General features: G+C 37.3%; 3 protein-coding genes across 3 annotated transcripts; 2 read left to right on the forward strand and 1 right to left on the reverse strand.

The window, feature by feature from the left end:
- Positions 1-299: 299 nt before the first annotated feature.
- On the forward strand, positions 300-6,121 carry LOC107622693 (uncharacterized). The gene is made up of 18 exons (XM_088502814.1): positions 300-573; positions 801-899; positions 1,046-1,128; positions 1,215-1,299; positions 1,390-1,476; positions 2,113-2,174; positions 2,342-2,535; positions 2,621-2,681; positions 2,905-3,082; positions 3,777-3,815; positions 3,931-3,992; positions 4,119-4,155; positions 4,265-4,314; positions 4,635-4,704; positions 5,065-5,140; positions 5,351-5,430; positions 5,673-5,741; positions 5,885-6,121. Exons 1-18 carry the CDS (start codon positions 508-510, stop codon positions 5,942-5,944), a joined length of 1,458 nt encoding a protein of 485 aa, XP_088358940.1. The 5' UTR covers positions 300-507; the 3' UTR covers positions 5,945-6,121.
- Positions 6,122-10,799: 4,678 nt separating this feature from the next.
- On the forward strand, positions 10,800-12,046 carry LOC107622694 (uncharacterized). Its single transcript, XM_016324674.3, has one exon. It carries the CDS (start codon positions 10,918-10,920, stop codon positions 11,899-11,901), a length of 984 nt encoding a protein of 327 aa, XP_016180160.1. The 5' UTR covers positions 10,800-10,917; the 3' UTR covers positions 11,902-12,046.
- Positions 12,047-12,446: 400 nt separating this feature from the next.
- LOC148578919 (formin-like protein 20) lies at positions 12,447-21,980 on the reverse strand. Its single transcript, XM_088501802.1, has 20 exons — positions 21,908-21,980; positions 20,010-20,713; positions 19,711-19,932; positions 19,454-19,624; positions 18,733-19,042; positions 18,055-18,288; positions 15,594-17,850; positions 15,379-15,496; positions 15,213-15,284; positions 15,030-15,128; positions 14,802-14,843; positions 14,479-14,559; positions 14,337-14,387; positions 14,170-14,251; positions 13,980-14,074; positions 13,812-13,883; positions 13,607-13,723; positions 13,454-13,522; positions 13,308-13,374; positions 12,447-13,218 (listed from the first exon to the last, which is right to left on the reverse strand). The coding sequence occupies exons 1-20, from the start codon at positions 21,978-21,980 to the stop codon at positions 12,893-12,895; spliced, it is 5,262 nt and encodes a 1,753-aa protein (XP_088357928.1). The 3' UTR covers positions 12,447-12,892.
- Between the last annotated feature and the right edge of the window lie 1,927 nt (positions 21,981-23,907).

A 23,907-nucleotide genomic window follows, 5' to 3' on the forward strand; every position in this document is an offset into this window, starting at 1 on the left:
TGTTGGAATGAGTTGAAATTGTGTTGAATTTGAATGTAACGTAATATTATTTCAGTTTATTGATTGTTTTGAACATCATTTTACTAAGATTAATTTTCTATTAATTAGAATTTAAAAACCGAAAAAACTGACCGAACCAAACCGCTTTTAGTTCGATTCGATTGTTGCGCAAACAACAAATCAATTGGTTGGTATTATGTAAAAACCGAATAAATCGATTCGATTGATTTTTAGTCTAAAACCGAACCAAACCAAACCGATAACACCCCTAATTACTAGAGTAGAATGAAATGGCGTGTAGGGAACGCTTAGTGCCAGTGGTTGGTTAATTGGCGGTAAAAGAAGGCAAGAGAAGGCTGAGAAAGTGGGAACCAATGAGAATATTACACGTGTGAGTCAAAGCCCCCGTTGACTGGCATTATTATAGATATGAAAGAAATGATAGCGGAGTAGAGAGAGAGCACGTAGTGGATTTTGGTCCGCTTATGCATCTTCTTCTTCTTCTTCATGGCTGCTCCGTCGTCTCCTTCTCCCTTCCACGACGCCCTTCCCGATGTCAATGACTATGTCTGGGTCTGTATTCATCAATGTACCCTTCCTTCTACGCCATTCATTCTTTCATTCATTTTCTTTCAATTTCAATTTTCGATTTTCAATTCGAATTTCCTTCTTTCTTTTACTCATATACTACTTTGCCTTCTGTCACAACTTAGACAACTTTCGCTATTCTGTGGTCCCTCTTTTCGTATACAATTAGTTTAGATTTTATTATAAAGAATGTAGCATGGGTTGGATTTCAGGAAAAAGAATCAGACGGATTGCCGTGGGACACACTTCGCCATGTTTACGAGCTTGTGCAGAGTGGCAATGAAGCATTTCGAGAGAATAGAATGGAAGAGGTAGTGTTTCACTTTTAGGGTGCTAATGCTAATGATTTTTGTTGCATTGTTTTGATTTCCACTTTTATGCATGCTTTATTCCTCTCCTTACATTTGGACAAAGTGATGCTTTATGCTATGTCCCTAAAGTTTTGATATTTATTCAGGCAATCAGCTTTTATTCGCGAGCCAATAACATTAAATCTGGTGATATGGTCATCCTCGGCAATCGCTGTGCAGCTTATATTAGGTTGGTTATTTAGTATTCCCCCAAATTTATTAAGTTTTGTAAAGCTGCTTAGTGGTCTCATGGCAACCACAATGTTTTCCAATCAGGATTAGTCAATATTTAAAGCATAGAACTCCATCGGCTTCGGAACATAGACCATTGAGTGGGCTTGATCCTACAACACTTGCTGAAGTATGTCCTGCATTGTTTTGATCATGGTGAATATTATCATCTTTCCAAACTAATTTGCTCTTAGTAGTTGACTCTTGACATTCATTCCAGCTGGGTTTGAAGGATGCTGAGAAGCTTGTTGACCTGCAAAGTAATTCAGCTAATCCTTACATTTTAAAGGCCCATGCACTTCTTTTGGTAAGTTTCATAAATTGGTTGATCTCCCTTATAGGATCAATCGCCTCTAAGTTCTAAGAACCATATTTATTTCTAATTCACTTCAGATATGAACTAGTTTCTTAAAATCTATAACCGTATGTCAAAATCAGCTCCCTCTTACCTACATATATGATTTCCGAATGATGCCAAACACCTCCTGTGAGGGTTAGTAGCTGCTTGAGTAGGATATCATGAAGTGAAGCGAGGCTGTGGAGCTGGACATGATTGCTGTTATGGTTATTAGGATAATAAGCAACGAACAATGGCAACATTATTTTAGTAATTCATGGTGATTTAGGGGATAGTCGTAAATAAAGTAGTACAATGAAAATGATTTGGATTTGTATAGTATTAATTAGTTGCTTATGTAGGTAGATGTCTCAAGTGGTTTTTAACTTTTTATTGTGCAGGTCCTCTAAAATTGCCAGTTTTTTATGGCATAAAAAGTTATTATGTGGCTGTAGTCAATTGTAAACCCTTTTAGTCTTGCCAGAATACGGAGCTAAGGGGCTTAATTCTTTAACACTTGCTTTTGTGGCCAACATTTTCTTTATAATTGTATTCATATTATGCATATTATGCAAAACTTGCTATGACAATTTATTAAACTGACAGTTGGAGAAATATGAGAAAGCCAGGGATGTTATTCTTTCCGGTCTACAAGTCGATCCATTTAGGTACTACTTATTATGAATCTTGCTGTATCTTCCTTTTTCCCCTTAATTTCTTTTCTATGTATTCCTTGTAGAAATGTTGATGAAATTACTTATTGTAGACTTTTGCAAGAGTCATCTTATTGAAGTAGATCACGGGTTCCTTTTTTGTTTCCTATGATACTATGCAGCAATCCTCTTCAAGCTTCTCTTCGAAATTTGGAAAGACTGCCATCTCATTCAACAAGGATGGATAGACATGCACAACCAGAGCGAAACGATGAGTTTGATTGCACTCTCTGCCTGAAGTTGCTGTATGAACCTGTTACAACCCCTTGTGGACATTCCTTTTGCCGTTCATGTCTATTTCAGTCAATGGATTCTGGTTGGTATTAGCTCATCTTGATTATCTTTTCTCTATGAATTCATATCTTATCTCTACTCTGCTAATTCTTGTCCTCAATTGTTAGGGAACAGATGCCCTTTGTGCAGGACAGTTCTGTTTATTAGTCCAAGAACATGTTCAATCAGGTAAAGCTGTCAAAAAATTTGACTTATTATGTGGTTCTCTGATTGTAAGTTTGTAGTTCAATACTCCCTTTGGTATTTATACAAGGCACATCCTAGGGTTATGAGGACACATTTAGCTGAATTTGGTTTAGTCTTAGATGTTGGAACAAAATAAAAGTTCTAATTGATTTTATGGACACCTTTTTTTGCTAAGATATTTATAGTCTTGTCAACCTTTTTCTAGTGTGACATTGAAGAACATCATAGAGAAGAACTTTCCTGAGGAGTATGCAGAACGGAAACAAGAGCATGACAGTTTAATCAACCCTGGTGTAGATTTGCTGCCCCTCTTTGTTATGGATGTTGTCATACCATGTCAAAAGTTTCCGCTCAATATATTTGAACCTCGGTATAGATTGATGGTGAGTTGATTATGGATGCTATGCTATAACATATTGTTCTTAAGAAATAATTCAGTCTTTTGTAGTGCCATCTGGTAAATGTTGATGGGTAGTTTTGAGTGGTTTGGTACGTTAACAAGTATCCTTTTCTCCATGTGAAAAAACAAGTATTCTAACTGATGGGGGGGGGGGGGGATTTGCTGAATAATCTTCTGGTTTGCCGGTAAAGATATTAGTTTTAAATAAAATAATATATTTATAATATCATTTTCAATTTCTTTTTTCATATAAATTACAGATGAATTACGTCAATACCCAATGAACACTTGTATGCATTGCAAATATTTTCACATATTTATTGCACAAATCTAAATAATCTTCTTTATATATCAAGGGACATATTATATTTAATATATTGTCTCCATTTACCCTTTGTTCAAAACTTGAGTAGTTGGAGGGGTTGCATTTATATATTTGAACAGTTGTGATTGAGTTAGTTGACTGCAACATTTGGTGAGGAGTGTCATAATTGGTGATTCATGATTTTTGTGTAAACTTCACATGCTACTTTAAAATCTGTAAAAAAGCTGTTTTAAAACATTATTGTATGTTTAATTTGTGAAAGTAATTCATATACCTAATGATAAATGATATCTATATTCAGACAGTCTAAATATCATATCTGTGTTTTAATCTATTTATTCTTTAAAAATAGGTAAGAAGAATAATGGAAGGCAATCATCGGATGGGAATGGTAGATATTTATTGAAGTCTTTTGATTTCATTTTTTTTAATTGTTTATTGTTTCCTTTGGTTATGTGGCTTAAGTTGCATGATTGGACGAACCTCATTCATCTGGTGTCCTGTAGGTTATCACTGATTCTTCAACAGGTTCCTTAGCCGAGTATGGCTGTGAAGTGGAAATCACTGAGTAGGTTCTCCGTGCTTGATATCCTTTTTACCTGAAAAATAATTTTGAGCTCATAACCTTGCATTAAACTTGTTCTCATGCAAGCCACATTCTTTAAATAAATATTTTTTCTATTTGACACTACAGGTGTGAGCCACTTCCAGATGGTCGTTTCTATATAGAGGTGAAGATATATCATTTTTCTTCTTATATCATTTTCCTTTTCACCTCAATAATATTCTTTATCTTAAAGAGAAGCATTTCAGTCTTTAAGCAAGTACCATTATATGCAGATTGAAAGTCGCAGGAGATTTCGCATCATCCGTTCATGGGATCAGGATGGGTAAGTTGTTAGTGGATGTTATGTTTAACAAATTCTCTAGCTATTTAACTGGATTTTTCTCTCCTCCTTTCATTTAGGAAGATTTAGCTTGATGTGTTTTTAAAGCTTAACTTAGGATAAGTAATCTCTCAAAGCTCATAAATACAAGAGTTATGTTTAACAAGTTCTCTTGCTGTTTAACTGATCCTTTTTTTCTTTTACAAAAAATTGGATTATGTGTTTTTAATGCTGGATAAGAAAAGAAGGTTGTGTTAGGTAGTTGATAGCTAATATAAATTCTCATCAGATCTTTATGACACATGTTTTCAATGTTTATGCAGGTATCGTGTTGCTCAGGTTGAATGGGTTCAGGATATTATGCCAGCAGAAGGGACAAAAGAAAGAGAGATTGTAAGTTGACTATATCTTTTACATTATGTTTGTAAGTTTTTGGTTAGCATACTAATATATTAGAATCTACAAGAAATATATAAAGATATAAAAAACACGCCTTCTCAATCTAGTGCATATATGTTGTCTGCATCCGCTTTGTTACTAAAAATGATCAATGAAGATATTTGCTCGTTCATCATTCAAGTTTGCAAAGTTGGTAGTCTCTAGTCTGTTGATTTGTAAGTGAGATGAAGATTCAAATGCCTATTTTGAATTTTGAGCTTCTATTTATTATAAATGTGATGCCCCTTCATATATAATTCTTTACTGTAAAGTTTTGCTTTCCATCTAATGAGTATGGTTGTTATGCCGTTACAGTTACAGGAATTGACATGTAATGCAGCAGAAAATGCTCGATCGTGGATAAGAAGAGCTAGAGAAGCAACAAGACTAGGTAATCTTTAGACAAAAATTTTTTGACCTTAAATATTGGATTTCTACAGTCATTTTTATGTTGAGTGAAAAATGAGATATATTGATCATCACCTCTTTCTCCAAAATAGTACTCTGTTGTAATGCTGTTCAAAGTTATTTTCCGATTTGAACCTTTACAATGTAATGCTCCATGTAATACTAAGCTCTAGAAATATGAAATATCATACAGATCCAAGAAGAATCGAGAGACTCCTGAATGTTGAAGCGATGATGCCATCGACACGAGACCCTGAGCGTTTCAGTTTTTGGGTGACTACGTATCTTAAGTTTTTTATTTGTTTAAAAAAGGTGGAAACTCAAGTGCAGTCGACTTCACGTGAAGTTGATACCTAAGAGCCGTTAGATAATTTGACTGATTTGACTAAATTTTCATCTAACGACTCTGAGGTATCAACTTCACTTGAAGTCGAATTCACCTGAGTTTTCACCTTTAAAAAATCATCAAACTGGGCTATTTCTGTTGCAATGGACTAATGCTCATTCGCTTGCAGCTGGCTACCCTATCGAACCGAAGGCCTTCGGACAGATTGGATCTCCTTCGCATAAGAGATACCACAGAGGTATTAGATCATTTTTAAGAATAAATCAGAGGAGGACATTCAATTCCATCTTCTTATAATCCATTCTGCTGTGTAGTTTCATTTTGTGATTTCCTCATGTGTTTGTTATCTTATAGAAGCATCATTTCTCTGTTTCCTTGTAGAGGATTAGACGAGGCCTTATATTTCTTAGAGCAGAGGAACAAGGCTGCAGAATTCAGTAACAAAACAAGCTGTGGAGTGCTTCCAACTTAATATTTGTTTATTGCAAATTCATTTACAAGTCACTCTATTCTTTGGCCTCATAAATGACTGTTAATGAGGTCACTTTTGTTGTATCATAGGGTTGAAGTCGAACCCACTTTTTTCTAATATATGTACATGATTTTTATTTACCTAAACGAAAATTTGGGCTAGTAATGCTGGCAGACTACAGCTTTAAGAATTTAACTCAGGTTTCCAATTACAGGGAATGATGTACGAGGAACCAGCTTGTGCTGATTGAGTAGTTAGGTCAATCATCCGCTTAAACAAATGTTAAGAATTCGATTATCACCTTGTGTATATAGTAATCTATTTGACTAATGACATATTCTTAAATGGAACTTAAATTCATAACGGATTAATCTTTGGTTTGCCGGATTGAGAGATAATGTAAAAAAATGATTTAGCTAGTAATCATATAAGAAAAATTATTTTAAGTTATAAGTTTTATTGTGAAAATTTTGTTAATTTATTCTAGAGTAAAATGATAAATAAATCTCTAAGGATTTATACTTGGCACAGATTAGTCCCTAAAGAAAAAAAAGTACCAATAAAGTCTTCTAAGATAGCAGATGTGGACATACTATCTTCAAATTACCCTTTATGATTAGGGTAGAAAATTATCCTTTATGATTAGAGTAGAAGGTCTGAATTTGAACTAATTTGTCCACGTTTGTTATCTTAAAAGTTAAAAGATTTTATTGGTATTTTTTTTCTTTAGGGACTAATATGTCTGAAATGTAAATTTTCAGGAATTTATTTGTCACTTTACTCTTTATTCTATTTCTATTCTAAATTTAAAAATTAAAACCATTACTTTGCTAATTTGGATTGATTACTATATGTTAATATATAGAAGAATCGAGAGTGAGATTTTTTTTACAGCTAGAAAATGAGAAGTGAGAATTTGTTAGAGAGAGAGAGAGAAAGAAGAGAATTTCTTTTGTGTTTTCTCTTTTTTTTTTTTTTTGTGACTTCTTGTTATATATGTTTGATACTATATAAATAGTTTCTTTACATTTTGCAAGCTATATAATAATATATGCATGATCATATCAAAATACTTATAAGATAATTGATGGATGCATTATTTTGTTGGAGGGAAATGAATAATGATAGTTTGTTGCAAACAGATACATAAAATGATATTAGGAACGGCGCTTTTTTATATATATGAAAGTAAAAGTGATGATATACCTTAACATTGTAATTTTTGGTGTTTTTCAAAAGTGTGGAAGATACACAAATCGGAGAGTCCGATTTCTATACTTCAAATTTTTTAATTTTTTTTAACAGAAATCCCTCGGTCCGATTTCTGTTCTCTCACAAATCCTTCGATCCGATTTCATAAATCCCTCAATCCGATTTTTGTTTATCTAATTAAACGGTTCCACATTTGAGAATAACACCCCGTCAACCTATATTTTGAAAAAACACCGTTGCTACTCCAATATCAAAAACAAAATCTGCACAAGGAAATGGTAGGCTTTTAACTATGACAAATGAATTAACTATAATAGTAGATAATAGATTATCAATGTAAAAAAAAAAAAAATCTATTATTATTTAATTTAATAACATGTTTCTATTTATAAGTTTTTGCTGATTTAGATGATGTATACTTTGATCTTTATATGAAACCTTGTTTTTATATTGACAATAAGTCAAAATAAATTAATAACACATTACGCGAAAGTCTTGTTTCAATATTTATGGAGCATTTAGTTTTAGAAATAATAAATTGCTAACATGCCTAACAATATTTAGATTCAAAACCGGAATTATTCTAGGAACTTTAGTGGAAGAAATCTTATACAAATGTCATGCAGTTCAAGTTAGGTCAAATATGTTGATTAACCACATTATAATCAATATTAAATTACAAGTGCATGCTCATCACATAGACTAATAATTTTTAGGGTAAAGTATATTTTTTGTCCCTGAAGTTTGACAAAAGTTTTAAAAATACCCTTAAGTTTTATTTTGTTTCAATTTTGTCCTAAAAGTTTTCGATTTGCATCAAATATACCCCGAACGACTAATTTTTCAAAAAATTTAAGACCAATTCAACAACAATTTCATAAGAACAACCCTCAACACAAGCAAATCAAGCATAGTTTTCATGCATTATTGTTAGATTGGTCTTAATTTTTTTGAAAATTTAGCTGTTAAGGGTATATTTGATGCAAATCGAAAACTTCTAGGACAAAATTGAAACAAAATAAAACTTAAGGGTATTTTTGAAACTTTTGCTAAACTTTAGGGACAAAAAATATACTTTACCCTAATTTTTATTTTAAGGTAGGCTCATCACATTACTTTTAAATTGAACTTAGACTTAGTTAATCATATAAAATAATATTTGTCAAAGTCAATTTAAATAAACCATACATGTGGGTTTTTTTTTGTTCTTAAGCTTAAATATGAAATAGTAAAGAAAAGGAACCGACACTTGACACATGCATTATGTATATATATAGTTGTTGTATTTTGATGATGCTCCTAAGCTTCTTACTTTTTGTCTTCTTACGTTTTTGTTTTCTTTTTTCTCTATACTATACAAAAGAAGAATAAAGCCTCTAATGTTTCAAATTTTGCATGATTGTTATTTTGTATCCAATTACCTAATCACAATTAAAGTTCAGTTGGAATGTCACGGAATGTGTTGACATCTCAACAAGGAAAACAAGTGGAAGATAAAATACCAACAATTCTCTAACTATAAAATATTGCCATTTGTACTATTTATTATTAATATTAATATATAATTTATAATCCTAAACCTAAACCAAATCAAATCAAATTAAGATAAGGCCTTATCACTAATTAATGGGAAACCCTCTAACTAATTTACCGGGTCAAAGAACATATAGCTCACCAACTGAAAGATACGCACACCAGAAAATTAGTCATTAATAATCACCACACTTTTCATTGGCCACAATGCCTCCAACTCAGATTAGACCCCAGAATTTGATAAATTATAATTTCGAATTTCTTAAGGGGTGTTCAAATCCAAATCGATCCAAATTAAACCGCTCATCTAATCCAATCCAAATTGAAAATCGATTAAAACCGTATTAATTCGGATTTGATTGGATTCTATTTTTTGCAAACCGTTGGATTGGATCGGATTTCGGATCTACTTTTCATAACCGATCCAATCCAATCCAAACCGCACAATGTGCTATAATATTATTATTTTATTATTATATTTACAATTATATTTATAACATGTTCAATTTGTTATACATTTTTCTATTATTCATGTATTATTATTATTTAATAAATATTTTATGTTTAAAATATTATTTATTTATTTATTTTAACTAACCTATAATTTTATTTCTATTGTTATGTTATCGTTGGTTTTTTAAGATATGTTAAGAGTTGTTATGTCATTGTTGATTATTTAAAATTTGAGGTTAAGATTTATTATATGTATTTAATTTTTTTATTTAAAAAACCGCAAATCCAAACCGATCCAAACCGCTTGTAATTGGATCGGATCGGATCGGATTTTCAAAAAAAAGTTCATCCAATCCAAATCGCACCGCATATAAATTAAGCGTTCGAATCGGATGACTTTTTCCCTTAAAACTGAACCAAACTGCACGGCAAATACCCTACTTAAAATTGCCCTTTATTTCATTGAACCATATGTTTTTAATTGTTTTAAAATTTGAATAGAAAAGCATGATTAAGAGAAGAAAATTATGAAGGTTCGCTGGATAATTATTGTTATATAATGTAGCATAATGCCCTACCAAAAACTATATCCATTTTAATGACTGATAAGCATGTGATTTAATGTTAAAATGGGGTTGTATTCATATTATGTTGGGGTCCCTTTTCTAATAATTGTTGACAGAAGTTGAAGGTACGTAATTTCAAACCATATGATATATCATATCATATTATTATTATACTATAAAGAATAGTACTATTTGGCTATTATATCTTACAAGCTACGTTCAATTTATTTACCCCACGTGAAAAGTATCCAAAAAGAGAAATGTCACGAATCATTCTGTATATGCTATACGAAAACGCAAAGTAAATTCTGTTTTATTTTCTGATTGTTAGCTCGGCTGATTTGAACTGAACCTTTATTAAAGCCATAAAAGACTCTTAAATTTCAAGGCTAATGGGTCCATAACTGAATGATTCATATATGTCATAATTTATAGGGGTGTCTATGGATCGGATCATATCCGTAAATCCGCAGTAAATATCCGATCCGTATCCTTTGTGGATCAGATCGTGGATATCTGCTCTACATCCGCGTATCCGATCTGCGGATCCGCAGATTCGCACTATAATAATTAAAAAATAAATAAATATATATATGTTTGGTATTATATTTACTTATTTGTATGTTTTAGTTAGTAATTATTATTTATATATTGTATTATTTTATTTTTGTTATTTAAAAAGAGTTTGATTAAAAATATTTTAGAAATAAATAAGTTTAAAAGTATAAAAGAAATATTTTTATCGAATTCTTTTACATAGAAATATGATTAAAAAGATAAGGTTTAATTATGCGGATATATCCGATATCCGATCCGATTCGATCCACAAATGTGCGGATCGGATCCAACACTAAAAAGTGCGGATATCATATCTGATGGAAATTGTGCGGATCGGATCGAATTTTCGACCATATCCGATCCGCGGACACCCCTAATAATTTAAATATTTTGTAGGCAATAGCAATAATAAAGCTACTAAGAAATGTGCATTTTAAGTAATCAAAAGAGGGTGTCACACCAAATCACTAATTGCCAAGGATAAAGGGTGTGTTCTCCATGTGCCCTTTTGAATAATCCACACTCTGTCAAAACATTCTCTAAGGTAAAATACTTCCATTGTGTTGAGCCTTAAAAAGAGTCTTCATTCATTTTATGCATAATTCATCACATTCTTTACAATGGAAGTCTCAAGCAAGATTCTGAGAAGATCAATCTACACATTCCTTCAAAACTATCATTATTTCACTTCAACAGCAGCATTTCTAGCCATTCCATTCTCACTCTCAATACTCATTTCTTCTTCTTTTTCTTCTGCTTCTTCCTCATCAATCATGCTTCATATATTCAATCACCTCAAGGCTCTATTCTCTGCTGCAGGGTTCCCATCATCATCACAGTTCTTCTCAATTCTCAACCTCAAAGTCTCTCAAACAATCACTTCCTCAATCTTCACCCTTCCATTCACACTCACTTTTCTCCTCATTGCAAAAGCATCAGTAATTCAAGCACTTAGCAATAACCAAAAACCAATCATAACAATTCCACCATCCTTTACTTGTATATTCTCACATTACAAGCCACTTCTACACACTTATTTTCACAACTCTTTCTTTATCCTCTCAGCAAATGCAACTTCCTTTTGCCTTCTTTTCCTGGCCTTCGCCGTCACGGAAGGCCTCGGCTACTCTTCCTCCCTGAGCTGCTCGAGTCTCCTGTCGGCGGCGGGGGCCATTCTCTTCTCGGTGATACTTGCCAATGCACTTGTGATATGCAACATGGCACTCACACTCTCTGGCATGGAGGGAAAAGGTGGATACATGGCGATTCTTAAAGCATGTGTTCTTCTAAGGGGAAGGACATCAATGGCTCTGTTCTTGGCTCTGCCTGCGAATGCAGGGCTGGCAGCCATTGAAGCATTGTTCCAAATAAGGATTGTAAGAAGTTATGAGATTGGTGGGAAGCTGTGGCCTTGGATTGCTTTAGAGGGCATTCTCATCGCTTATTTGTACTCTATTTTCATCATACTTGATACAATTGTGAGCTGCATTTTCTACAAAAGCTGCAAGATAGCAGCATCATTGGTTGATCAAGAAGACCAGAATCTGTTGACTGCTGAATTCACAGGTTACTTGGGGAACAAGAATTTTGACGAGCTACCTTGAGTAACAAGGTAGCATGTTTTTTTTTGTTGGAATTTTCAGATATTCAGAGAGGGAAGAAGGAATTCTTTTTATTCCATCAATTTATTATCATTGTACATTGGATCTTTTACAGTGTGAATAATATATGAAGCCTTCTGTTTATTTATTTATTTATTTCCTTTCATTTTGACTCATCTTCATAATACATCCTCCTAAATAACATTCTTAATTACTTTATTTAGTATTTATGAGGATGTTGTAGAAGATATTTAGGGGATTATACTACTATTATTTAGTGTAATAAGGTGAATAGTTTTAATCAAACAATTGGAAAAGCCTTTATAAACTCATACTATCTGATATAATAATTCAGGCAAACAATTCTGAAGAGTAAACTAGTATAATTGGATAGATACAACACTAATCTGTCTGAATTTTTCACTGTTAAAATCCGTTCAGAGTGCAGGGTACCTATTACACTTTACAAACATCTATAACTTTGGCCTGCTTTTCACTTATATTACAGTTACAGTACAGAGACCTGATTTTCTAATTCTGTTTCTTAATCTGACACCTATACAACATGATCTTAAGTATATCCTACCAAAATCTCTAATTTCTATGTTACATTAGAAAGAATTGGATCCTAAAGTAATGGGGGGGGGGGGGGGTTACAACTTTGTACAAGGTTTCATGGTACTACTGATGAGATGGATTTTGGTGCTTCACAATCCCAAGGCATGAGGCTCTGGTGCAGGAAGGATGAACGCGGAAGCCGATTTCTTCTTCTTACATCCGTCCATCATATTCATTAGCATCTGAAGAACCCGCGCTGATCACCAGAGTGTGGAGCCATAGATGATGATGATCAATGGAATTCTGATTCAACAACATGCCATCAGAGAATCATCTCAGAAGCTCTCAAAGTGGCTAGCTATTTCGCCAGCCTTAAGAGGCCAAATAGACTTGTCCATCTTGGAAAAGGGAGGATACTTTCTTCTCCTTTGCTTTCTCAGCTTTCTTCCATCTCTTTGTCACCCTTTCTTGGTGTCTCCGCATCTATCTCTCTATCGAACTTCCTCGGTGTCTGGCCATCCATGTCGAACTTCCTCGGTGTCTGGCCATCCATGTCAAACTTCCTCGGCGTCTGGCCATCCATGTCTCTATCAAACTTCCTCGGCGTCTGGCCATCTCCCTTTCTTGGCGTCCCGGCTTTAGCCTTCTCCCTCTCCATTTCAGCCTCTTTCTCCGCTTTCTTCTTATCTGCCTCCGCTTGTTTGACATTTTCATCATGTGATTTTCGGAACAGTCTTGTAAAATTCAAGAGAGTAGCAGTAACTGTAATCAATCAACAATGAAATACATACATTAAGCCAAGGCAAACCAAGTCCTCTCATTGATACAAGAACAAGAGTAAGCATTATTACCTTGCTCAAATGGACAGCGAGCTGGATCCTCACCAAAATATAGTGCAAGTGCATCTGCATTTCTACCCTGTCCACACACAAATTACAAAATCTTTATACATGTCCTATGCATTATTCTACTAGTAATGATGGTTTAACCAGATTACCGCTGAAGAATATAGGTTTGTTACAGATTCCACCTCCGACTCCGCTATAGAAAGGAATTCTTTAAGTGTCTGAAAAAGAATTCTTTGTCATCAATTTTATTATATATGATATGATACAATCAAAGACAAAAAGTGACATAAAAGGCTAAACACCTTACGGAAAACATCAGACACGGGGCCATCAGTTTCAGATGCAGCAAGCTCCTGTTTAAGCTTTTCTAATCCCTTGATGAGTGCCTGCATTTCTTCTGCTAACATCTTCAATTGTATCTGCAAAATTTGGTATCCTAATCAATATATATATGTTGCAATTGCATTATCCATGATGTGGATACAAGAGCCAAAAACAAATCATCACCTTAGTGGCTGCTTCCAGGTTAACTAGGTCAAGGTGAAAATCAAGGAGTGATGGAGACTTTTCAGCCAGGACCTGCAGTTTTAAATAAGCATTTTTTGGTAGATGATTCATCCTTTATTGTACTCTGACAAAATTCTTTAGATTATGCATTGCAAACGGAATTTATACCTTGCAAAGATAATGCATCAGTGTCATTTTACCGGTAGTAGCCCGAGTGTCAGTAAGCTTTAAGAGACTATCCAACTTGAACCCAACTGCAGCTCCTGTACCATGCAAATACAAATATTTTCACACCTACTATCAGTTCAATTTGTGATCATGATTGAAATTGGTTCTAGAAGATAGTTAAAGAACATACCCCTTGCAGTGCCTTCATTCAATGTGTTTCCCAAATAAAGAATTTTCTTCATAATCTCCTTCAGTTTAACTGAATTTCGGACCTATTATCAAAGCAAAATGTACCAGTCCACAAAAATACAAGAAAAGAAAAACTTTTATTAATTTTGTAAGCAAATTATCAAGTACCTCATCACAGGCAGAGTTCACAGTGTTTAAACTGCTCTTGAAGTCTTCAGCCTGCATCAAGTGGAAAAAAATAAAGTGAAGTGAAACAAGAAAAACCAAATTGAAAACAAATTCAGGCAAAACACCTTGAGAATCAGCAAACCTGTGTCCCAAACTGAATCTTGAAAGAGAACACTCTTAATTTTGCCTCCACTCTTGGCACTTTCATCAGCTCCATAAAATACTGAAGCATAACAAGAACATGAAAATATTACACAGGCTGGTCCTTAGCTTGAACTAACAAATACCAAAATAGCCTTTTTTATAAGTCAATTTTTGAAGACACAAACACTTGAATCAATTAGCTTATCAATTAACAGAGGAACCTCTTATAAGTTCAATATATGTTCCCCTCAATGAACAATTTTCTTTTCACGATTACTCTATATATAATGATACATTGGTTGAAAGAACTTATTAACACACCTGTTCACATTTTCCTAAAGCCTCCGGGTCACCAGTGTATCCCTAAATAAGCATAATCAAGATGAACCAAAATTAGAAAACAAAATCCAAGGAATTACAAAAGCTAAGCCTTGTCTATAGGCAATGTGATAGTAATAAGAACATCAAATGCCAGAGAAGCAAGATCCCCTCATTGCCATCATAACAAGATCCAAGAAATTATGCATATATTTTTAATAAGGCCATCACCTTCAAAGTTTCCATCTCCTCTTTAGTAGGACAAAATTTGATGAGATTTTCCACCTGATCACCATCTAACACTGCCTCATCCATGGCTAGCACTGCTGCCTGAGAATATGTATTAAACTTGTTAGGAAAGAAAGCGAAAAATGTACTGGAGGGAGCCTATATGAAAAGAATGAGCTTAATTACCATCATGTCAGGAAGTGGCATCTTAACCTTTGTGAGCATAATTTCAGTATTATAGGCCCTTCGTAAATCGATCTTCAATTAAGAGTACAAATACAGAATTGAATAAGTGAAAACCAAACATGAAAAATGAATTTCGAGAGTATTCATATATAGAAGAAGAGAATACCAACTGGACTTTATCAGTTTTGGGTGCAGCAGCTTTGGATTTGGCAGATTTATCAGCAGCTTTTGGAGCACTTGCAGAAAAAAGCTTCTCCAGCTCTGAAACGTCAAACTCTTGTGCACTAAGATTGAATGTAAAACAAACAATTAATACACTATTAAGGAAAGGATATTGAAATTGAAATTATATAGAGAGAGAATGGAAATTCAAATGATTACGTTTGAAGTTCCGCACTTCTTTGCAATTCTTCCCATAAGCTCCCTTGCATTGCCCTGCTAACCTTACTCCAATGCAAAGGCTTAAAGGGGGATCGTCGAGGCATCGCTGTATTACGTGTGAGCCCACGCCCTCTAGCAGCTCCACCACCTCTTCCCAACGGAGGCGGTGGAGGTCCACCACCTGGAGCACTACCAGGAGGCGGAGGTGGGCCTGGGCCACCAACTCCAGGAGGAGGAGGCGGAGGAGGGCCTGGTCCTCGCGGAGGTGCTCCAGGCATTGGAGGAGGTGGAGGCCCTCCGGGCATTCGAGGTGGAGGAGGTGGCGCTCCTGGCATCGGAGGTGGCGGTGGTGCTCCGGGCATTCGAGGTGGAGGTGGTGGCGCTCCGGGCATTCGAGGTGGCGGTGGTGCTCCGGGAATTGAAGAAGGTGGAGGAGGTGGCACTCCGGGCATTGGAGGTGGCGGAGGTGGGCCGCGGCTTCCTGGAAGTGGTGGAGGTGGTGGCGCTCTGGGCATTGGAGGTGGTGGCGCTCCTGACATTGGAGGTGGAGGAGGTGGCGGAGGAGGTGCTGCTCCACGCACTGGAGGTGGCGCTACATGCATCGGAGGCGGCGGAGGTGGTGGTGCTGCATTTACCCGAGGTGGTGGAGGAGGTGTTGCTCCATGCATCTGAGGTGACGCCGCATGCATTGTAGACGGCGGAGGTGGCGGAGGAGGAGGTGGTGCTGCATGCATCGGAGGTGGCGGAGGTGGTGGTGGTGCATGCGGAGGTGGTGGTGCTGAATGCATTGGAGGTGGGGGAGGAGGTGGCGGAGGAGGTGGTGCTGCAGGCATCGGAGGTGGCATAGGTGGTGGTGCCAAATGCATTGGAGGTTGGGGAGGAGGTGGCGGAGGTGGCGGAGGTGGTGGTGCTGAATGCATTGGAGGTGGGGGAGGAGGTGGTGCTGCAGGCATCTGAGGTGGCATAGGTGGTGGTGCCAAATGCATTGGAGGTGGGGGAGGAGGTGGCGGACGTGGCGGAGGTGGTGGTGCTGAATGCATTGGAGGTGGGGGAGGAGGTGGCGGAGGTGGTGGTGCTGAATGCATTGGAGGTGGGGGAGGAGGTGGTGCTGCAGGCATCTGAGGTGGCATAGGTGGTGGTGCCAAATGCATTGGAGGTGGGGGAGGAGGTGGCAGAGGTGGCGGAGGTGGTGGTGCTGAATGCGTTGGAGGTGGGGGAGGAGGTGGCGGAGGTGGTGGTGCTGAATGCATTGGAGGTGGTGTTGTATGATTCGGAGCTGCCGAAGGTGATAGTGCTGCATGCGTGGAAGGTGGTGGAGGAGGTAGTGCTGCAGGCTTCGGAGGTGAGGGAGGAGCACTAGGTGGCGGAGAAGGTGGGGGAGGAGATAGTGCTGCATGCATTGTCAGAGGGGATATAGCATGCATTGGAGGTTGCGGAGGAGTAGGCGGAGGAGTGGGTGGAGGAGAGGGTGATTCATTCATTGGAGGAGGTGGAGGAGGTTGATTTCTATAAATTGGTGGAGGAGGGCGAGGTAGTGGCATGTGTAGTGCTACACTTAACGAAGGAAGTGATGGTGGTGGTGCTGCTGCTTCGTGTGATAGAGGAAGAGCTGGTGGTAGTATAGGTGGTGCACCACTTGATGAAGCAAGTAGTGATGGTAGTGGTGGTGCTCCACTTGATAACGGAGGGGATGGTGGTGTTGATAGTGGTGCATTTGATGGAGGAGCAGGTGGTTCTCCACTTGATGAAGGAAGTGCTGGTGTTGGTGGAGGAGGTTGTGGTATAGGTGGTGCTCCACTTGATGAAGGAAATAGTGGTGGTGGTGTTTCAAGTAATTCATTTAATGGAGAAGAATGTAGTGGTGGCGGTGAAGCCCTACTTGAAATGGGTGGGGGTAGAGGCCGTGGTGGTGGTGGCGGTGGTGGCGGTGGCGGTGGTGGACATGTAATCAAGGGAGATGGAGGTTGTGTTGGTAGACATTCAGGTAAAAGAGGGGGTGGTGGTGGATTACTATCTACATTAGTGAAGGATGGTAAAGTCAAGGATGATGGTGGTAAAGGTGGTGGTGGTGGAATTTGAAACAATGTAGTGGAGGTCGGCAAGGGAAGATGTCTAGGATCTTCTTGTGTAAAAGGAATATAGAGAGGGGAAGATGGAGGAATTGTTGGAACTCCATATTTTGAAAAAGGTGGTGGTAGTGGTGGAGGTGGAGGGGGTGGTGTTGTTAATGATGGTGGTGGTGAATTAGAAAGGGAGACTACATTTGATAATTCCCCAACTACAGATACGGATGGATAAACAGACTTGTCTCTATGGTCAAAAGATGATATTGAAGGGGGTGGGGGTGGGAGAGGAGGAGGAGGAGGAGGAGGAGTTGTTGTAGGTAGTCTACTAGATAGGGGTGGGGGTGGGGGTGGAGGGGGAGGAGGAGGAGGAGGAGGAGGAGTTGTAGGTAGTCTACTAGATGGAGGTGGGGGTGGGGGTGGAGGGGGAGGAGGAGGAGGAGGAGTTGTAGGTAGTCTACTAGATGGAGGTGGGGGTGGGGGTGGGGGTGGAGGCGGAGGGGGAGGAGTTGTAGGTAGTCTACTAGATGGAGGTGGGGGTGGGGGTGGAGGAGGTACTGGCAGAAGTATTGGATTTGAAGTAAGGTGTGGTTCTTGAGTGGTTGACTCAAGAGGTGGGTCTTTAACTGAAGGTGAGGATGACGATGGAGAGGTAGTATCAAGTTCTATATGTTCTAAAGATTTTGAAGTGCTCCTCCCTTTAGGACTTTTCAACTCAGAAAGATGGGAAATACTATGAGACCTTCCTCGAGGACTCGTTGGTACGTAATGGGGGCTTGACGCTGGATAATATACATGCATTGAATCCTGGTAAGAACCCTTGTTACTTGGAATCCACTTAGCTGCTACACTTGCCTTTGCATGCTTTCCCTCGTGACCATGATGTTCAGGGTGACGTTCATGATGTTCCTGATGATGACGTCTTCCCTCAACACCCTGTTGTTCGTGGTGATGCTTTGCCTCAACACCATGTTGTTCGTGGTTATGCTTTGCCTCATCACCATGTTGTTCGTGACTATGTTGTTCATGATGTTTAATCTTTAACTTGGGAGAATGATGCTTCTTTTCAGTAGATGAATGTAGTTTATGATCAGAATGTGACATAGAAAGATCATGCTTTTCCTCTTTTTCATCAAAATTTTTGTGCATAATTGTCACCTCATCTTGCAAATTCATTTTATCTGCAATTGAATTCGACTTAATCTCCACTTCATCGACAACAATGTCTTTAACCTCATGAGGATCCGAATCTGTCATCTCTTGAAACTTGTATTTGACATCATCAATAACAATGTCTTTAACTATGTTAACATCAGATTCTACCCTTCCAACCTCCTGTTGGTGATTCCCATCATCTGAAGTAGAGGCTTGAGAATCGAATTCTACCTTTTTAACCTCTTGTTGGTGACTCCCATCATCTGAAGTAGAGGCTTGAGGATCAGATTCTACCCTTCCAATCTCCTGTTGGTGATTCCCATCATCTGAAATAGAGGCTTGAGGATCGGCTTGAGGATCGGATTCTACCCTTCCAACCTCCTGTTGGTGATTTCCATCATCTGAAATAGAGGCTTGAGGATCGGATTCTACCCTTCCAACCTCCTGTTGGTGATTCCCATCATCTGAAATAGAGGCTATCCTTTCAACTTCCTGTTGGTGATTTCCATCATCTGAAGTAGAGGCTTGAGGATCGAATTCTACCCTTCTAACCTCCTGTTGGTGACTCCCATCATCTGAAGTAGAGGCTTGAGGATCTGAAGAATCTTTCCAAATGTCTATATGACTTCTATCATCACGGACCATAGGAGAACCAAACTCTCCTCTACCTTCAAGTGCATCAATTGCATTCGTAAAGATCTCTTCCACTTCATAAAACTCATCAGGTGAATCACTTTCACTGTCATTTACATCTCGACTTACGTTGATTGGGGATAGATTATGTACAAGAGCATAAGCGTCCAAGAAAAGCACCTGATGCAAATACGAGTGTGGTTTTAATGACGATGACATAACATAAAAGTAGTAACAAACTTACAATAAATAAAAGGTAAAATTACCTCTGCTTTAAAGTCCTTGGGGAACTGCTCCTTTGAATCCCACACAATATCAATATCGTCACGACTCAAGATCAATGTGTTTGAGCGAACAAATGCAGTATGAAACATTATTCTAAAAATCATTTCCTCGCCAACTAAATCTTCACTCAAATGTATGCATTCAAGAACAACATCCCCTTGAACACGACAATGGATATCAATTTTCACGAGCGTACATTCTGCCTGTGGTTAAAATTTCTTAGAAGACATGATATCGAATGAATTCTCATCAATTGAAGAATAACATAATTTTACATCACCTGCGGGTAGTGTTGAATGAGGGAACCTGGAGTTTCGAAAAGAATGTTAGAGCTACTATTGGCAGGTCTTGTAGGGTCTGGACCATAGACACGAACAATAGGCCTGCAACCTTCTCCACCATCAAACAATGGAAGGTTTCTGAGGATCAAATAGTCCAAAAGCAAGGGCGTTTCTTGTGGAGGCCACTCAGAACCCAAATGTCTTCTGGAAACATACTGGAGATATCTCAACTGAGAAGGTTGGGGATTCAAAGGAGAAAAGAGTCGTAAGACTTCTCTAGATGCTTGCTTGTACATCATTTCAAGAGTCTTCAACTCCCCTGTATACTGCCCCCTGTACAAAAGAAAGCCTGCTAGCATGAACGCCAAGACAAGCCAACCCCCCCTTTCGCAATGCAATAACACCACGTTATGCTGCCCCTCCACAGACAACCAGCTTTCACTTGATCGGAAGAAATGGTGCACCATCTCCAGAGGGAGTAGCGGACAACCCTCATGTTGCCGAGGGTACTCCATAACCGTCAACATGGCAAATTGTGCCAACACATCTGACATCTGGCTCCGCGTTTCCCGGTCTCTGAAATTGAATACCATGATTGAAGCATCTGTAAAGTATTGATTTTTTAGCTGTGCTACTATTTCCCCTATATAATCTCTGTATGCTTCTTCTTCCAACACATTCGCCGAGAAGCAACAGTCAAATACTGAAAAAAATACATAACAAATATAAGTAACATGCTGCACTATGTAATACAAGAGTTCTATTTTCATTATAACCAGAATCTTAAAAATCCAAAGACCTTAAGTGCATATCAGATAAACTAATTCAAGCTGGCAAATACCTTCTTTAGTTTACTAAAATTTAATTGAAGCAGTTATCTTAGAGCATAAATAAATATAGTTGTCTAGGAACAATAGTCTCACAAAGAAAAAATAAATTGAGTTCGATAACATGCTGATGTGTAATGGTCTTAACTTTAAAGCATATCTTCCAGAATTACCACAACCATGGGGAAGAAACAAAGAAAAAAAGAGAGAGAAGGTTCAGTGGTAACATATTATGGCAATAAAGTAGTTGGTGACCAGAAGAAACAAATATCCACATTCAATATTTTATTTCCATTGAAGTCTTTAACCTATATTCCACTTTAAAGAATGCCTTCCAAAACTACAGCAAAAGAAAGAAAAAAAAAAAAAACCTTCAATGAAGAAAGAGATGGAAGTATAAAACACCACATAAATAAATGTTATAAAGCTGGCACATGGTGGTTACAGGAACAATACAGATTTCATATCAAGATGCAGTAACAAATAGACTAACCATTCTATTTATTCAAGATATATATGACTATCCCCTATTCCAGCATATAAATTCTCATTGGGTTGGATTGCTTAACCACAACCAATAATATCATGCTCGAGAGCCAGCAAATTACAGCCTTAAGACTTTTATCAAAATCTATAACTACAAAGCCACCATGCAAACTGTCATTCCAAACTCTACTATCAGACTGCAAGAATCATTCAATGAATAATTGATGTATCATCATATGTTCTGTAAAGTAGTAGTTAAACCCTTAATTAGTATCCGATTCCAGATGCTATCTATCACACTCTGAAGAACCCCATATCCAGCTTCCCCAAACAGAAGAGGGAATGAATGCAACAAAATTCAATCCATTCCATTCTTAGAAGCACATTATAACAATAGCTCTCAACTCAATGGAACATTAGACTCTGCATTGTAATAACTATAACTACCACATTACCATTTACGTATATAAATCTACATACATATGCATTGTTCCAAAATTAACCAAGAACAAACGTAACGTATCAGAAGGAAATGCATCCAAATAAGAAATTGGAAAAATGTAAGAAGGGGAATGCATGCGTACCAAAGACCCTCTCGGAGATCTCAAGGAGTCGATCCGGCGGCTTCCGGTAGAAGAACTTTTTGAACAGCGCCATGGGATGGCGCTGTTTCTTCCCCTCTGGGATCCAAACCGATCAAAATTCCAATCCCTGAATCCAAAATCAATACTCTGGCATTCTATACGACTCGTTTTCCAAATGAATCGCCCAATCTTGTCCAATTTCTCAATATCGATTATGCAAATTAATCATCCCGTACAAAAAGAAGGTGATTATATTAATTATTGCCAACAAATTCTAGAGAGATATAAATATATACATTTGTAAGTAAAAAAGGGGGTTATGAAAGGGTAATGGAAATGGTGAGAGATGATAAATAATAATTAGAATAATAGAGGAGGAAATTGAAGAAAGATAGTGTTGTAGTGAGAAAGGGGAATAATGATGATATGAGTGAGAAGAAGAAGAAGGAAGTGTGACCTAATGTATGATTTTCAACGACGACGACGACGACGAAGAGGACGAGCTGAGGACGATAACATGCAAAAAATGCATGGAAACGTGAAAGAGGAATTCATGGAACACAATGCAAACTGAAACCGTTTTCTGGTGCGCAAACCAGATACCACCTCACCTGCTCCTTCCTACCTCAGATTCCCTTCCACGTGCCATACAATCAAATATTTAATTATCTTATATAATTATCTTATTTAATTATCTTATATAATTATTCCCTTGCACATGACATTATATACTCGTTCTAACCCTCGTCAACATTACTAGCTATCGTGGTAATTAATAATTTCTTCCTAATATAGCTTCCCTTACCATAAATTGAATAGAAATAACACCTCATATTTCTAACTATACTTTTATTTCACTAAAAAGTCATCTAATATAATAGAAATTTACGTGCAATTATTTTATGTAAAATTAATAGTTATAAATCATTAAATAATAATTTAGTCAAATATAATAAATTATCTAATAATTTTTAACTATTAATTTTATATAAAAATAATATTGATCTAGTTGAGAGTTCGAATTCTACTTTGTGCATGTAGCGTTTTATTGATGACATATCACTTAGTCAACACAAAACGTGTGGCCCTGTAACTAAAATGTTGGACTTTCTCAAACGTCTACCTTGATATTTATTATTGCCTATAATTCTTTCTTTCTTTCATGGTGAAACTATAGAGAGTATCTATAATCTAATCATGGGTTTATCACCAAATTATATCCCTCTATAATTACAAATAAAGAATATGATAGAAGTTGGTAAAAGTCACAAATTACAATTACAGTGTGAAGTGTTGGGGAAGAATACATAATCCAAGTTCAATAACAAATTAAAATAGACATATTCGACTTCTCAACCCTAAGGTCCTTAATGTATATTTTTTTCATTTATATTATAGTATTTACTATTAAAAAATATTGGCTAACAATAGGCATGAAAAAGGAAAAAAAAAACAGGGGGACCAAAGCCAAATACAAAAGCTGAAACACATTATTATAAAAGCATACGTCTATATACTTTGTGTTGTGGCACAGCCCATCTGGCCGCGTGGCCGACCCGATCGGCACGCTCCTTTGCCGGATCCGGGCGACTGCTCAGTGGGGCACCACGCGCCTGGGCATCGATCCGAATGCCTTTCCTCCTGGGAGCTAACTCACCTGACAACAGCTGGCAGGGGAAATTTCGCGGAAGGTGGGTCTGCCCATGAGGGACCCACTTCTCCGCCACTTCCACACCCACTGACTTGAGCGTCGGAATGTCCTTGCAGGTGGCACCCCCTTCAACTCCAGGAGTGCTCGGAAAGTCAGCTGCTCACGCTTCTCAGGATCCAGGTCTAGGCTGGGACCCACCTTCACACCCAACAAGCAGCTCTAAACCGTTCGGTAACAAACCTACCGAACACTTTGTAGTATGTAGTGATTAAATGGTATATGTTATTTATAAAATATTCCTATTTCAATATTGTCTCGTGTCATCAACTGAAATAACTGAAATAGATCG

This window comes from Arachis ipaensis, chromosome B10 (assembly GCF_059453495.1).
Source record: "Arachis ipaensis isolate K30076 ecotype BB chromosome B10, ASM5945349v1, whole genome shotgun sequence".
Lineage (NCBI taxonomy): Eukaryota > Viridiplantae > Streptophyta > Magnoliopsida > Fabales > Fabaceae > Arachis > Arachis ipaensis.